This window comes from Glycine soja, chromosome 11 (genome assembly GCF_004193775.1).
Source record: "Glycine soja cultivar W05 chromosome 11, ASM419377v2, whole genome shotgun sequence".
NCBI classification, from domain to species: Eukaryota; Viridiplantae; Streptophyta; class Magnoliopsida; order Fabales; family Fabaceae; genus Glycine; species Glycine soja.
In genome coordinates, this window is record NC_041012.1 from 7,632,517 (window position 1) to 7,649,395 (window position 16,879).

The window sequence follows — 16,879 nt, forward strand, 5'->3', positions numbered from 1 at the left end:
ACATTAATGAAAGGGTGAGCTTTCTAGTAAATGAATCAGGATGAGCTTTCTAGTAAATGAATAAGAGAGATAAAAACAGATCACAAAAAACATTTTAATACAAAATTTGTTTTTATAATCTATCATTTCTTTTTTCCTTCCTGTAAAAAAATTATTTATTTATTTTTAATCTAAACTTTGGTGTATCAATTTACCAAAAAATTGTTAGTAGAAAGAGAAACACCATAACACTTAAACATGAACATATTCTTTTTTTTTAATAGACTTTCTCTTGCTCAAGAGAATGAAATGAAACTTATTGAAAATATAATTTTTTATAAGATTTATTTTTTATTTAATGAGTTTTTCTTCTATTTTTGTACTTTTAAATAAATTTAATTAACAATAAAATGTATGTTAAAAATGTGTTGGTAACTCTCTTCTTAATCGAAACTGCATCAAAAGAATAGCTTTTGACATAATAAATGTTTCATAAAAAAAATTACAGAGTCTTTAGCAAATAATACAGTTAATTTATTTGTATATAACTGTGATAAATATTCGGGAAAAGATTTTTTTGTTGTGGATGTTAATAGTATTCAGTAAATAATAATTGATGTCTTTACCCAAAAATTCAAAATAATTATACTTTGGATTACTATGATATTAATGACAAATAAGATTTTTTCTCTCAATCAAATTTTTCCATCCATAAATTTCTAAATCGAAATGTTATTTAAGGGTCACACTAATAACATATTGGAACCACAAATGATTAGAGTTTAAAAAAATTTAAATGTAAATCATACTAAAATATGAGTAAAAGAATACAAAACTCAATATGTTATTATGTTATTCAAAAGAAAATAAAACTTTGTCGTATGTTATTTTAAGTTTTTAACGGACTAAAGTAAAATTGTTTTTGTAACATGTGATAATTCTAACTTAGCCACAAAAATTATTTTTCTCGAAAAATATACTTAATTTAATATAAAAAAGCTCAAATATATTTTTCTTATTTACAGTTTTAGTTATTATGTAAAAAATATATATTTTATTTTATTATATGATATTTTTGAAATTTTTATTTTTAATATTTATCATTAGTATATGTTATTAACTAATAATGTGATTTTTTTAACTTATCCTATCATGCCAATTAAGATTGATTTAATTGATAATTAATTGTATTGTATTTTCAAAGTGAGTTTGATTCGTCTCAAAATTTTATTTGTAAGTCTCCTTTGATAAGTTCCAGATATTCAACTCATTTAAATTTTGTCATTATAAAAAAACTTGTCTCATCATCACTTAATACATCAAATCTAATGATAGATATTAAAATAAAAATCTGAAAATTTCAGATAATAAAATAAAAAATAACTTTTAGATAGTAAATTAAAAAAGAAATATATTACTATTATAAAAAATATTATTAAGCCTAAAATTTTTTTTGCAACTAGGTGAGGCCGGTCTGGTTGGATTTTGAAATGATACGCTCAAAATCAAAACGAAAAACATTGTAAGCTGTGGCAAAACCGAAAAAGATCAGAAAATTCCCATTAGGTCCCATACTACTCCTTCTGGCCGTAGCCGAACCCGAAACCATTTTCACAAAAAACAAAATATACTATTCTCTCTTTCTCTCTCTGCCTGCGACCGCCTCTCCTCTCCTCGCATCGCAATTCCCTCACCACTCTCAGATTCTCTCCTCCGCCGCGCTTCGCCCCCCTCCGCCGCCGCAAGATCCCCGCGCGGGATTTCTCTAGGGTTTTCTGATCGTCCCTCTCTCCTTCTCCCACGACGTCGTTTTTGAATTGCGGTCACTCTGTGTAGCGTCCACGAGCCGCCATGGCTCCCGGGCGTCGACGCGGAGCGAACAAGGCTAAGGCCAATGGCCACTTGAGTTTGGGCGATCTTGTACTCGCTAAGGTCAAGGGCTTCCCCGCTTGGCCTGCGAAGGTCTCACTCTCTTCCTTCTTCTACCTTTTTCTCTTCCAATATTATTATGATTATGCGTTTTTGTTTTGCGATGCATATCTCATCTCTCTGTTTCACTGTTGGTTCAGCATGGCTTTCATGTCCTTTTTTTCCTGTTAGTTTGTGATATTGCTGAGACGAGGGAGGGATTTTACATTGTTTGCTGTCATATGACTAGAATAGTGAATATAAGTAGGGGGCAACCCTCATTAATACCCTAACTTTTAGGGTTAAGTTATACCCAAACTCAAATTCTAAGATGGTACTAGAGTCTGGTTGTTGTTATTGCTGTTGTTGGGTCTACAGAAATACCTGTTATTATACCACCTATAGATGTCCAGCCTTGCAAATTTCATGCTCAAGATGTTTAGTACTCGACGTGAGGAGTGTGTTGGAGATCCCACATTGACAAGGGATATGACTAAAATAGTATATATATGTGTGTGTGTATACACATCATAAGTTAGCTTTTAAGGTTGAGTTAGGCCCAAACTCAAATTTTGGGATATGATTTACTTTGCTTTCAGTTTATGGGTTATTTACCATAGTGTTGTTAGTGGTATTCTTGGTAAATTTGATCTGTCGTCGCATTTGTATGATGTCTCTTTCTGCATTGTTATAAGGTTTTCCACTCATGGTGCTTGGTTGAACTTTCAGTTATTATTAGTACTGAGGATGCTGATTTTGTTGCATCTTTCTATTCAGATAAGCAGGCCTGAAGATTGGGACAAAGTCCCTGATCCGAAGAAATATTTTGTTCAATTCTTTGGTACAAAAGAAATGTAATCCTCTCTCACTTAATTTCTCTTGTAATTACTTTGCAGCTTAAAAGTATGTGAACGGACAGGTTGTCATGTAATGATTGTAATCTGATGAATGGTGATGATTTCTATTGGAATGCCTTTAGTAACTGGTGCCATAAATAAAGGAACTTTTATGTGTAGTAAAGAGGAACACCCTTAAGCTGTCAAGTTTGTAGTATAATTTGAAATTTTGAATGTGAAAAAAAAAATGATAAAAGTGGCATATGTGGAATTTTGGAAATAATACCCCGTCACTTGCTGTCTCACTAATTATGGTGTGAGTTTCTATTTTGAGCCTTTGGTTTTTAATTAATACTTGACACATCAACTGATAAAAGTTTACATTGAACTTAAAAAGTATAGACTAGATGTGTGTAGTGCATTGTAGTGTATGAAGAACAGTGATGGTACGGATTATACCACGAGGAATAATTGTGGTTTCATTTCTAGATCAATGATGCCAGGTGTCTAATTGGTGGATATAAATAGTTATTTCCATTAATTACTCTTAGTGTATAATTGGCTTTGCTATCTTTGGAGGACTAACTTAGGTCCCTTTGGCTTAAAGAATGGATAATGCGTGTGCCCATTTTTTATTTTGTGCTAAAATTCAAATTCAATTGAAAAAATGGGAGTGGCAAGGATGGGTCATGTTATTCCTAATTACTTGGTCTAGGAGTAGAGGCTATAATGTGGTGTCAAAGACCAACTATCCAAAAAGCTTAAGCTGCTAGTTGGAGACATAGGGATGATTTTAATATTATACATCTGTAACATATAAGTTTTCTAGATTGTGGGTCATAAGAGAAAGAGAGCAAGTTTTAGTGAGGCTGAAGATATTATTGTGTGTGTGTGTGTGTGAAAATTTTCTTTAAATGTGAGGACATTCTGTCATGATCCCTGCAGTTGGGGTTGTAGAGATGATTTGATTGTTGGAGAAAGGATTAAACAGTTTATTCCACAAAATTTTAGTTTTAAGTTGTGTAAATTAGATAAAGCACCTGTGGTATTTATGGTTCAGAATTTAATTGTCTCTCTTCCTTGTATTGAGTTTTTAGGGATGGAGGGGTTGCATCCTGTCTAGGCTCCCCTACTACCTTCCATGGTCCTTGAGTGTATGCAAAAAGAAGAGGACAGAGAAGTCATATATGATATACCTAATGAATGACACGGTCAGAATATTGAATTGAATCTTTTCAAGTAATGAAAAAATCAAATTCGGGGATTTAGTTGGATGTTATAGTGGAATATGCTGCTTGAAATTTCAATTCTTCCCACAAAGAAAGTGGTTTTAGTGTTTTTAGCTATGGTTTTTGATCTTTTTTGTAGTTGTATAGACCTTCAAACATCTATGTCTGCAAATATTAGTTCTTGATCAACAATAGCCTAATAGAAAACTTGTTGATGATGGAATCTTTTGAGATTGTATCCTTCTTGCAAAGGGTTTGAACAACTCTTTTAAGCTATTTTATATCTTCTGTTGGTTGTTTTTCTTGACTTTGGTTATTCTGTAAGGATATTTTGTCCTTTGCTCAGCTGCCGTCCTTGCTATTTTTTATGTTTGTGAAGTAAAAGATAATAAGATTTTGTACTTTACAGTATACTATAATTTTAGTACTTTTTTCCATTTAGTCCTCAAATTAATTTTTTTTAACACTTGTGTTTTTTGTCCTTCATATTTATTCTTTTCTTTTACATTATAATACAATGTTGAAACTCCTGCATTTTATTTTCTTACAACTGTACCTATGTTATGTTCTTGTCCTTTGCAGAGCTTTTGTTGCCCCAGCAGATATTCAGGCATTTACCAGTGAGGCTAAAAATAAGTTGTCTGCTCGTCTTCAAGGCAAGACAAAGTACTTTGCCCAAGCTGTGAAGGAAATATGTGCAGCATTTGATGAGATGCAGAAACAGAAGGCTAGTGGTTTGGCAGATGACACCGATGATTCTCATATTGGTTCAGAGGCTCCTTCTAATGATGGGGTAGTAGGTAACCTAAAGGATGCTGCTGATGCTGTATCAAATGCAGAAAAAGATAACATTGATATGGATAATGTTTGCTCTAATTTGGAGTACTGTGTGCCGAGAATAGGAGAAAATGACAGCCAAGATGAAAAGCTCTCTGTATCTAACCATCCAAATGAAAGTTCTTCTGTTTCATCACCTGTGATAAAAAACAAATTAGCCATTGGTTCAGAGACAAAGAAAAATGCTAACAAATCTAGTTTTAAAGGTGCTAGTAATGTTAATGATTTTAGGCAAGATGCTAATGGGCATAGTGATTTAACAAATGGAACTAAGACAAGAAAGCTTGATAATGGCTCAAGGAAGAAAAGTGAAGCTGCAAGTGGTAGTAATAGAAATGGTGGATCATCTACTGGAAAATTTATGAAGGAGGGAAATTGTACTGGCCGTGGTGATCTTTCTAGGTCTGGAGAGACATTGAAAGCTGTGAAGAAAAGGAAAAATGCATTTTCTGTCAAATCAGATTCTCCAGATACTCTTAAGCCAAACGATAATGGTACTACTGGAGAAAAAGATAGCAACTTGATGAAAGTGAAAACAAGTCATGAGGTAAAAAATGAGCTGCAGGAGATCTCGTTTGATTCTGAGGATGCCGATGGTAAAAGTTCTAGTATGAGGAAGAAGACCCAACTTCATGCAAAGCATAATGTAGGAGGAGCAAATGAATCTTTACATGCTACCAAGAAGTTGAAGCTTATGGATGCCAAAGATGATTCAACTTTAGGGTATACTTCAAAAATTCTGAAAAGAGCTTCGCCTGTCTCTACTGTTATTGAAGACAGACCATTTAAAAAATTAGAATCTAAGAAGTCTACACCAAATTTGAAAACAGAAAAAAGCTTGCCATCAAGGGGTCAAATTGGTGGTGCAGGTTCTGATGATTCTGTCCATGAGTTACTACCTGGGACTAAACATCATAGCCAGGTTCAGAAAATTATGCCTGATTCTGCTGGCATTGCTTCTGATGAAAAGAAAGAAAGAAGTTTTCTTAGACCGAAAGGTGATACAAATAATGTTGTGATAAAACAAGTAGAGAGGAAACGTAGAGCTGTTTGCCTTTTTGATGATGACGACGACGACAAACCTAAAACTCCTGTTCATGGAGGAGCTGCAAAAAATATGAAATCGTCTTCTGTTTCAGAGGTCAAGAAGAGAAACATTGTACACTCAGAGAAGTCTGATGTTGTTCAGCTGGCTCAAAGAAATTCCAGTGAACTTGAGGACACCCATTTGAAAGAGCCGTCTTCACAATTACATGATGACCGTTTGTCAATTCAGCAGCCTCTAAAAGAGAAAGATGACGAAGTAATTCCTGTGCATGTCCCTTACAGTCCTGAAAAATTAGATTTGAAGCAGTTTCCCTCCAATGTGACAAAATTAAGCTCTGTCTCTCCACTAAAATCACCACAGTTGGTACCTGCAACTAAGTCAAATGCTGAGCGGAATAAAGTATCCAAAGTGTCGCTTAAAGTTTCCAGTAATGCTACTCAAAAGAGGGCAGAGCACGGGTCTTCAAAGTCTTCACATAACCTTAGCTCTTCTCAGAATCAAGTTGTGACTCATAAAAAGAAACCTGCAATGTCTGCAGAAATTTTTAAAACTACTTCGGAGACATTGCCTCAGGCAGTTGAAGTTCCTGCTACAACAGTTTGTTCTAAGGATCCTGATGCTCTACATGTTGATAGGTACATATGCTTTTGGTTTTTTCTTGTTTCTTTTGGATTTATTTACTGATCCTTCTCCCTTTTTATTTTCTTCATTGTATTACAGATTGGAGGTGGGCACAGAAGAGAAAAATAGTATATATACTGTTTCTGGGACTCCTGAATCTGCTAAAACTATGAAGCATCTTATTGCGGCTGCCCTGGCAAAAAGGAAACAAGCTCATTCACAATGTCTTCCTTCTGGCTTTCCCAATGTTCAGGAGGGGACTCCTAGCCCCTCCACAGTTCAGCCATTTCTGCCTGTCTCGAGCAATTTTGTGCCAGCAGATATACAGGGAGTTTATGAACACACAACATTGGCTTCTCCACCAACTAAAGAGCTTCACTCTGCTTCTCATAATCAACTTGATGCTGATGACATTGAGGAGAGGAGAGTTGGTTCAGTGCAAAGGGGTCTAGGAGGCTCGCTGAGTGGTGGTACTGAGGCTGCTGTTGCTCGTGAAGCTTTTGAAGGAATGATTGAAACATTGTCAAGGACCAAGGAAAGTATTGGCCGTGCAACTCGTCTTGCCATTGACTGTGCCAAGTATGGCATTGCGAACGAGGTCTGCTCCATCATATTATTTCTAGTTTTAAAGTTATGAATCAGACAATGACTTTCCCCCTAATTATTTTCCTATCTGTATGAGAGGATGGAATTGCTATAGAAAAGAATTTAACGGCTATTATAGCATACAAAAATGTGTCTTAATATTTAGTTGGAAGTGTGAAGGTTGGGATCCCTTAAATGAGCATTGTCAGTTTAATTTGATGAGAAAGCTCGATATGTGGATAAGTTCATGAAGCTAAGCCTCAAGTTTATTGATAATAAAGGTCTTGGAACATTATTTTGTATATTATTAATATGTTCAAAATTTTAGTTTAATTACTTCTACTATCAGTTTACTTTAATGCTTTGTGTGTTAATTTCTTGCATATATGATTGTGATAAATAACTTGTCATATAGAAAATCTTGGTAGTTTGAACATCAAGGATCCATGGAAGATAAGGGATGAATCTTTTTTGTTTAATTTATATTTGTTAGTGACCATTTATTGGAATGTGAATAATAAAATTTCTAAATGTTATACTTTTGCTACTGATTTTGGCTGTTCTGTTATTTTGATGGTTAATATACCTATAGTAGACTTATTCCCTAGTCCTTTTTGTTTAGGTTGTTGAACTTCTCATCCGAAAGTTGGAAACTGAAACTAGTTTTCATCGCAAAGTAGATTTGTTTTTTCTTGTTGATTCCATCACCCAGTGCTCACATAATCAAAAAGGTGGGTGAAGATATTAGAGAATCCTTTACTATTATCATTTATTATCGCTGTTTTTGCTTTCCCCTCTCTTCCCTGGAAAAATTTGTTATTACTTTAGGTAGTGTTCTCTTAGTGGCATTGATAAAGTGTAGAGGACATTTTTAGGCATTGCTGGAGCCTCCTACATCCCTACTGTTCAGGCAGCGTTGCCACGTCTTCTTGGTGCTGCTGCTCCCCCTGGAGCTAGTGCCCGTGAAAATCGTCGTCAGTGTCTCAAGGTCAGCCCTCTCTCTCTCTCTGTCTCTCTCCGAGTTAATATTTAATATTACAACAAAAGAAATTGCATTGAGAGGAAAGCAGCAGAGTAGAACTAGGGGGAGGATAAGACAGCATCCAATTAGTTAAACAACCCATGGAGATAGTGGATCTCCTTTCATTCATGACTCAACAAGATATCTTGGTTGACTATTCACTGGAAACAAGAGGCAATAAGAATTCGACCTTGCTGTCTAACATGATTGTGACTAGTAATTCTGATCCATCAGGCACTTTATCTAAGATACTCTTAATCAAAAGCTTTCTGAAAATCCACAATCTTTGTTTAGTGAAATGGGGTTTGTTTAAGTAACTGGATGATGATGCTTTACTTTTCGTAAGGAAATATATGTTAGGTGGATATCAGATTTGTTTCATTGTTTGGTTTTCTATTTTGGGTGGATTGCAGGTTTTGAGGCTGTGGCTTGAGAGGAAAATTTTTCCTGAATCAGTTCTTCGCCGTTACATGGATGATATTGGAGTTTCAAATGATGATATGACAGTTAGCTTTTCTCTCAGACGTCCATCTCGAGCAGAGCGATCTGTGGATGACCCAATTAGAGAAATGGAAGGCATGCTTGTTGATGAGTATGGAAGGTGTGATATTCTGTCAATTTTTTTGACTGCTACCTGTATTAAATTTTTGTTGGTCATATTTGTACAGATAGTATATTTATCCTTTTATAATTACTGAATCCGGAATGTGCTTGACGGAAGGGTGCAGTCATAAACAAGATAGTATGTAATGAAAGTTAGAAAATTGAAAAATACACAAAATGCAAAAAAGAAATGCATCAATTGTTTTGGTTTAAGTAATGTTAATGCAATTATATTGTTTGAGGAGAGTTTAGCGAATTTAAATCCTGGTTAAGAAATTTCCAAGTTAATATTTAAGTTTAGATAAAGTTAAACTTATTTCAAATCATATTTAGTTAAAAATTGGTTTTATACTTGCTTTTGTGTGTTGTATAATTTTTTTGGGTGAATCTTGTTTGAAATTTAAATAAAATAATGTGAAAGATACTTCAAAACTATTGATTAAGTAAAATTGTTGTATAGTATGATATTATCTTTATAACTAGTTTGCCTTTAAACACTGATCATATAAGAACTAAGCAAGCATGCAAGGTTCTAAATCCATGCCATGGAAAAGCTATGTATCTTTGAAAACTTAAATTATGTAGTGGTGAAAGTTTTTGCATATTCTAGAGTTAACAAGGTTCTGGTAAACACTCAACCTATTGATTTATGTTGACCTATTATACGCTCATGTTACACATGAACAATATCCATGTTAAAATTGTTAGCAAAATACTAAGATATGAATAGGAGAAAATAATCTATAGAATTCACACATGTTCTGATGTTCATGATGCCACAATACATAAAATTTTTCATATTGGCCTTGCTATTATTCAATGTGAGATGAATCTTGTAAGCTGGATCTGGGATTGGAATCATATAATATAGAAATACTAACTAAATCTAGTTTTTTGTTTTTTTTTGGCTTAATTGCACTTTTTACCCCCAACTTTTTTTTTTGGTGAATTTGACCCCTAACCTTTTACTTTTTTGGCAAATTTTACCCCCAATTTTTAAGCTTATTAATGGATAAATGATGGAAGGTAAAATTTGCAAGTTTCTTAAAAAGTTGGGGTTAAAATGTGCCAAATTCATTTGTTAGGAGTAAACTTCACCAAAAATTAAAAAGTCGGGGTAAAAAATGCAATTAAGTCTTTTTTTTTAAAAAAATAAAATTGGTGATGGCTTTCATTTGTGAATTTTAGTTTGCTAGATTCGATTAACTAGATAAAGCTTTACTGTTTATTTGTTTTCTGTTTTCTTGCCATTCTATTTGCTTTAAAAAGTAATTTCTATTTCTGATTCATGTTATATTCCTGGATATTGTGTTCCAGTAATGCTACGTTTCAGCTGCCTGGGTTTTTATCTTCACATGCATTTGAAGAAGATGAAGATGAATATGAAGATGCTATACCAATCAATTTGTGTAAGGAGACATGTGATGCGTCGCCAGCAGATCCCCCACATACCCTTGGAGAATCAGAAACTTCTACTGTTACCCCAAATGACAAGCGCCATTGTATCTTAAAGGATGTGGATGGCGAGCTGGAAATGGAAGATGTTTCAGGTTATCCAAAGGATGAAAGGCCCATATTTTTTAACAGTTCTGATGAAATTGATTTGCAACATCAGGACTCAGATAGGAATTTAGATCCAACTTCAAACATTTCAGAAGAGACGTCAGTTACTCCAGAGGGTTCTCCTCCTATGCCACTCGATTCACCTCCTCCACCCCCACCTTTGCCTTCGTCACCTCCGCCACCTCCTCCTCCATTATCTCCATCTCCTCCCCCACCTCCCCCACGCCCAATGTTGCAACCCCCACCTCCTCCTTTACCACCCTCAGCCCCTCCAGTGTCATTGGTTCCTCAATCGTCAGGACCAGCTCGGCCACTTCTCTCCCAGTCATTAATGCCATCTCAGTCATCACATCAGTCTTCCCCACAGTTGGGTTATCAGCAGAGTGTACCTCATGACTTTAGTGGCACTACTAATGTAAGACTGTTTTTCTTTTGATATCACTTGTTTGTCAGGATTTGTTTGAATTGCTGATTTTGACAAATGCAGTCATCTGTGCAGGGTAACCAAATAGTTCCAATGACTGGGAATTCTTTTCCTGGAGGTCACAATAATGCAGTTGTCAAGAATGAAGTATTTCCACAGCCCTCTGCTTATGCTCCAACAGCTGGCTGCAGCTCCCAGGAACCTTCTGGTTTTAACCCTTCAAGGCAATTAGAATACGGACAGAATGATATGTACCTAAATGCTCAAGTTCCTCAACCTAACCATCAATTTCAGCAGGGTAATCCCCCATTTGCTCAGAGGCATGCACATGCTGCCCCACCCCAAAATCCACCAAATCCATACTCATATTCAAATCCTACAGTTCAGCAGCATCTTCCACATTCATTCCATCCTCCCTTCCCTTTACCATCCCTTCCAGATGGCCGGAGACAATTTGTTGCTGATGAGCAATGGAGAATGTCATCGAGTGAATTTAAAACAAACAGTCAACATGGTGTATGGAGAGGGAGAAGTCCTTCATGTCCTGGTCCACCCTATGGGCAAGAAGGTATGTGAATCTATTTGTCTCCATTCCAAATGTTTATTTTATTAAATTAAAATATGGCTTCCTTTAGGCTTTTTCTTATGTTTATATCATTCCTGAGGTTAGTTCACAGCTTCTTATAGAGGTTCTAATCCTTCTATTTTCTTTTCAATTATACATTTTGTAATTTTTTCATTGTTGATACAGGTGAAAGCTTTGTAGTTTAACTATTTTGTGTTTTATTTTGTTTGTTAGAACAAACTAAATATTGTATCTAAACATTGTTTTGATTATGGCGATGAAGGTCATTTTCGGCCATCACTTGAAAGGCCGCCAGTAAGCACTGTAGGTTTTCAGCGACCAATTTCAGGCAATCTACCTGTTGCTCCAATATCAGGTGATTTTTGCTAGTCTTTCCACTGCGATATACATGTGTCTGTATGTAAGGGGCATAATTTAGTGAGAGTTGAGAAACATCAATCTTTGTCATACAATCATGCATGGATGATTAAGATTATTTTTTTCAATCTAATCTGAACCATCTATTTTAATTCTATTGTTGAAATTCTTTTCTTCAATGCTCTTATTCCCTTGATACATGTGTGTGTGTGCGCGCATGCGTGTGTGTGCTTTACCCTGTTTGCACATCTACTTGTTAAGAAACTAAATTTAAAATTCATTTTTGCCCCTTTCAGGACATGTACCTCAGATGATGCCCTGTAGGCCAGACATTCCTGCTGTTAATAGTTGGAGACCCACTTGAAGTTGATTGGAGTCTTCTTATTAGTAGTAGGTAAACTTCTTTGTGTTTGGGAGGATTGCTTCCTGCAATAATGGCTGAACCAAAAGTTACAATAGGTGTTCAATGATTTTTGGTTTTTGTGTCATTCACAAGAGTGCAGACACCCCAATACTAAATAAAGAAATTGTTAAATAAAAATGTAAACACAGACAATTTATGTTGGGAAAATAAAAAATGCAATGTTTTCTTTAATTTGTACTTGGGAGAAGTAGAATTATTTATTGTTGAATGAAGTTCTGTGCCTCTGAAGCCTCACCTGAATTTGTAGTGGTAGGAAGTTTTGGCTGTGCATTAAAAAATTGGCCAACTGCTGAATAGATATTTTGGGTTTATCATCGTTGCAAAATTCTTCCAAGTGTTTGTGTATTTGAACAGCTTTGATATTTTTGTATCTATGACCGGAGGAGAATGAAAACTTTTTATTTAGCTTATTCTTCTTGTTATTTCTTTTATTTTTCTCTCTTTCTAGTAAACTTTAACAAAAAGAGCAAATGACTGCTAGATATAGTACTTGACAACATGGCATGATTGAAATATCAGGGATAAAGCCCTGTGAATATTTTTTCTTCTTCTGAAAAGTAAATCATGGACTTCTTCCATAGTCAGATGTGTTAAATAATTTTGAATTCATAACGGAAAGTTTCCCCTTCATCTGCAAAATTGGTGGATAAGAACATTGGTGATCGAGCTCATTTTTTGATAAGAAAGAAATGTATTTGATGTTCCTTTCTTTCTTAATATTGATTTGTTTTTACTGCTTGCTATCTTTCAGTGGTGTTGCTGGTGGATCAACATGCAAGGTTAAATTGTGCCCCAAAGTTAGATTCGCTCGTGTAGTACATACGACTTACCCATGAAGAAAATTTTGAAAACTTGTGGAGGCTTTTGACAGGAATGTGTATATTGTAATTTTTCCTGACAATGTATCCCAGGAACATTTGCTTCCAAGTTTAGGCCCATGTTTTTGACTTGGTTAGTTTATCTGTTTCCCATCCCTTGTAATTATTACATAATATCTATATAGAAATCTGTTTCAAGGACTCAATTTTAACTAAAATAAATGAATGTTAATTTTCTTTCTTTTAGGCTTTTTTTTTGTTTTTACATTTTATTTTCCCATAGTTTATTGCATTTTCTTAATAAATAATAGCATATTTCATGACTCAAATACCTATAAGTTATTACCTTTCTATATATGTGGTAGTCAGTTCTGGAGCTCTATGCTTATTAATTATTTTAGCCATGCTTATCAAAAAATGGGAAAAAAGGTAATTTATGGTGTGATGTTAAAGTTGTTTTACTTAATGTTACCTGACAAAGTTTGGTGTGAAATGGTCTTTTTATGAGTTTTTTAAAATTCCCTTCATTTATTTTTTAAATCTATTAATAGTTGTTTTTGGGGGCGAGGATTGTTAAATTTCTTGAGTAGACCATTCAAAAATTTAGAACAGCACCTCATTGGGTCAAATCTTTTGTCTATTAAGTTATACATGTAGTTAATAGCACTGACATGTTGCAGTTTCATAGAATTACAGTTGAGGTATTTCCCCTGATGAGTTTTTGTGTGCAAGGGGTAGTTTGGGAATGGTCTAATTTTCTTTTGCATTGTTGTGCAAAACTTTTAGGAGTGTTTTTACCCTTTACCTTATGGAATAAAGCTTTTTTTATGGTGTCTAGTTTTCAATTCAATGTTGAGTTTCTCTCTGGTATATATGGGGTTGCACATTTTTTGAAGTTGTGACTCTTTGTTCAATGATTTTTTAGTATTTGTGTTTCAGGATATCTTATGTTCTTGATCTTTTTTCCTTCCTCCTTGACATTTTTTCCCCGTTTTCTTAAAAAGAAAGCATGTATTACAAAAATGCTGGTAAGGGACATTAGTTTTGGACATGATGTTTTATTGGAATTTTGGATTTGGGAGAAACATAATTGTGAAATTCAGTTGCATGGTTGCTGAAACGTACCCATTCCGGGATTTTAAGTGGCCTAAGCTAGGCTTACTTGATAATAAACGTTCATAAAAAATTCATGCAGCTAAAACTGTACATGAATTAGAATGGATATGAATGATATACTGAATAAAAAAAGTGCATCATCTGAAACAATTCTGCAGAGTTCTCAATTGTGAGCAGTGTTGCTTTTGAGTTTCAATCCTTTTGCCTGATTGTATAATGAGTAGATGGATTAGCAGGCTTTTGAATATCATGTACTTTTTAAATGCTGCTTCTATGATTAAATGACAAAAAATAAGTGATGTTCATTGCATTTCCAATTGAAGAATTATTTTTTTTTAAATTGTGTTTGAGAAAATAAAAACACAAGTAGCTTCTAACCCTTGTTTTCTCCCCTTTTGATTGCAATTTTGGGGCACAATGGATTAGTGTGTAAGAATTTGAAGTTTGGTAATGAATTACCCCCCACCTGTTCTTGACGTAAAATTAAGCTGCACTGTTTTTCTTCATACCGTGCTTTTCAGTATACCTTATTTCAATGTTGATGGCTTGTGTAGTTTTTATTTAATCCACTTTATGGGCCCAAGTGCGTATGGTGATTTGCTGTTTGTTAAGTGATAACCTTTCAATATTGTTTAAGAGGAATTCTGAATATCTTGGCGATTTCAGGTTTTGGCAAAGCCAAAGAAGATGATGATCATTTTCTCATGTTTTGAATGTGATAACTGAACACAAGATTACAGTCCAACATACAAAGACTGCTGATTTATTGAGGTAATATTGTAGCGGAATTTCAGAACAGATAATTCTTTAGTTATGTTTTCTTCAATTATTGGGCATCTATAGTTCTAAACACAGTTCTAATGGATATTAATTCTTTATGACTAGTTTATCATTTATTGTACATTACAATGTCTAGGTTTTGTTCCTTTCTGGTGTAATGCATGCATCTCTCCATGCAATTTGAATTCATAGTTTTTTCTGAATTCTTACAAAAGAAAGTTGAAATGGTAAAGTTTTGTCATTAGGTGCTTAAATCTTCTCTAATATATGGCTTCAGTTTCAGTCTACCTATTTTGCCATATGATTATATATTTATGGATGATTATATTTACAACGACTTGCCATGAAAGCTAAGGCATAATCTGTCGTCATAGGTATCTTGTCGTGTGTTTTACATCCTTGCTCATTGTGATGTTGAAGTGTCTGCCTTTCCAACTCAAGGTTGGAGGGGTGGCTCAATATGTTTTGAGAATAGAGTTCTTCAACTTCACTCAGGAATGCTTGAGGATTGGAAAGTAACAATTGTTTATGAAATGATTTGATTCTGATTGAGTGAAACCTAGGGATAAGTAGTCTGAGACAGATAACACAGATGACAATCTTAGATGATAAAGATAGTCACTAAATTCCTGAAACCTGTGTTGTGGGAAGCTTATTTCTGAGGCTTTTGCTTTTCAAGATGTCTTAAATTTGAAGCATCTCATCGATCAATTTTTTCTAGTTCACGACATTGACTTCAATTGTCCATTCACTACTGAGCTCAATTGATTGATTCTGTGGCTCACACTAAAACTGCCTCTGATTTGTTCTCTCTGATTGTTAAGCTGCGACTAGTTGTATCGTTTAAATTGCTATCCTATGAGATTGTAACCAATCGGCAGAATTTACTAAAACATACTTAAATTCTGACACTCAAAGATGCTATACTTGATGCATGACATACTGACATTGGACTGGATTTGTGTTTCTTTCATGGTTTTAAATGAACTGAAAGAAACTCTTGTGAAGCAATTCTGCATTGTATAAGCTAGCATTGCTGTTGTCTAAATTGAACACTATTTTGAAACTCGGCATTTTGTTTTTGGATGTTCGCAAGTGTATTTGTTTTTACATGTTTTAGGCTGCTCGGGTTGTTGCCATGACAAATCTTAATATCGGATTGTTACTCTAAACCATATTCTTTATGGTTGTATTTCTCGTTTTGCTGTCATGGATGTAAAAGTAGGGTAATATTTTGATGTCCATGAGACTACAAGTCACTCTTTAATTGTTCTTCTATTCCTCAATATCATCCATTAGCTTCGTTAGCCAGTTCATTTATTTTACTTGGTTGGAATCGATTCTGATTATCACATTTATAATAATATTAAATCCGTACAGCAATATTGCGAGTTATCGGTGTAATTTATATCATTAAAACAGTAGATGGTTTAATACTTATTTCATTTCTTATTTTAGGGATGTAGATTCGAAATTCGCATGTAAGTTTTCGATTAAGGCTCACCCGTAGTCATTATTTTGAAAGTCTTTACAGAAAATGCATGTCCAATGGGATGGTCTGAAATTCTTGCCACGGGAAAGAGGACCAATGAATGAATTATGGAATAACAGCTATCATGTTTAGACTCTTAACATTGTTGAGAGGGTGTAATATTTAGGTAGGTTTTATTTGTAGCTGCAAAATCTTCAAAGATGAAGCAAACCAAATTTGTGGAACAAAACGTGTATTTGGGAGCTAGGACTCCTTAACTAGGAGAGGTGGACCTTCCGCCAAAAAATGTACGGTAAAAATCATTTACGCTTAAATTAATTTCTAATTAGTTTGCACACAAGGGTGCTGCAAGGATTTAATTTTTTTTATATTTTTTCACTTTTATTTTTTATATATTTATTCATTTTTTGTTATTTTTTTAAGTAAATCATTTTATTATTTTTCTGTTATTTTATACTTTTTAACTGTTTCAACTGTTTTTATAAAATATTTATAAGTTAATAAGTTAATTTTTTAGCTTCCGGTTAAGTAATTTTACCAAACATAGCCTTTATCACCATCTTTTGGGATTATATTGCTGTTGTAAAAGGAAGAAGTTAGAAACACAAATGAAAAAGAAAAAAAAATTAATAGATGCGGCAGCTTAGATTTT

The 16,879-nt window shown here is 34.3% G+C and overlaps 1 protein-coding gene across 6 annotated transcripts; it reads left to right on the top strand.

Moving 5' to 3' along the window:
- The first annotated feature begins 1,500 nt into the window (after positions 1 to 1,500).
- LOC114373599 (ENHANCER OF AG-4 protein 2-like) lies at positions 1,501 to 16,595 on the top strand. 6 transcript variants are annotated; one of them, XR_003658433.1, is made up of 14 exons: positions 1,501 to 1,941; positions 2,665 to 2,741; positions 4,535 to 6,472; positions 6,558 to 7,056; positions 7,666 to 7,774; positions 7,919 to 8,031; positions 8,478 to 8,665; positions 9,985 to 10,645; positions 10,730 to 11,222; positions 11,503 to 11,595; positions 11,894 to 11,991; positions 12,773 to 12,972; positions 14,622 to 14,726; positions 16,194 to 16,595. XR_003658433.1 is itself a non-coding variant. In XM_028331095.1 (12 exons), exons 1-11 carry the CDS (start codon positions 1,831 to 1,833, stop codon positions 11,959 to 11,961), a joined length of 4,350 nt encoding a protein of 1,449 aa, XP_028186896.1. In that variant the 5' UTR covers positions 1,501 to 1,830; the 3' UTR covers positions 11,962 to 11,991; positions 12,773 to 13,085. The 6 variants fall into 6 exon arrangements, 1 of the variants encoding a protein (XP_028186896.1); XR_003658434.1 differs by having other exon boundaries at positions 16,261 to 16,595; XR_003658435.1 differs by having other exon boundaries at positions 16,270 to 16,595.
- Positions 16,596 to 16,879: the final 284 nt, after the last annotated feature.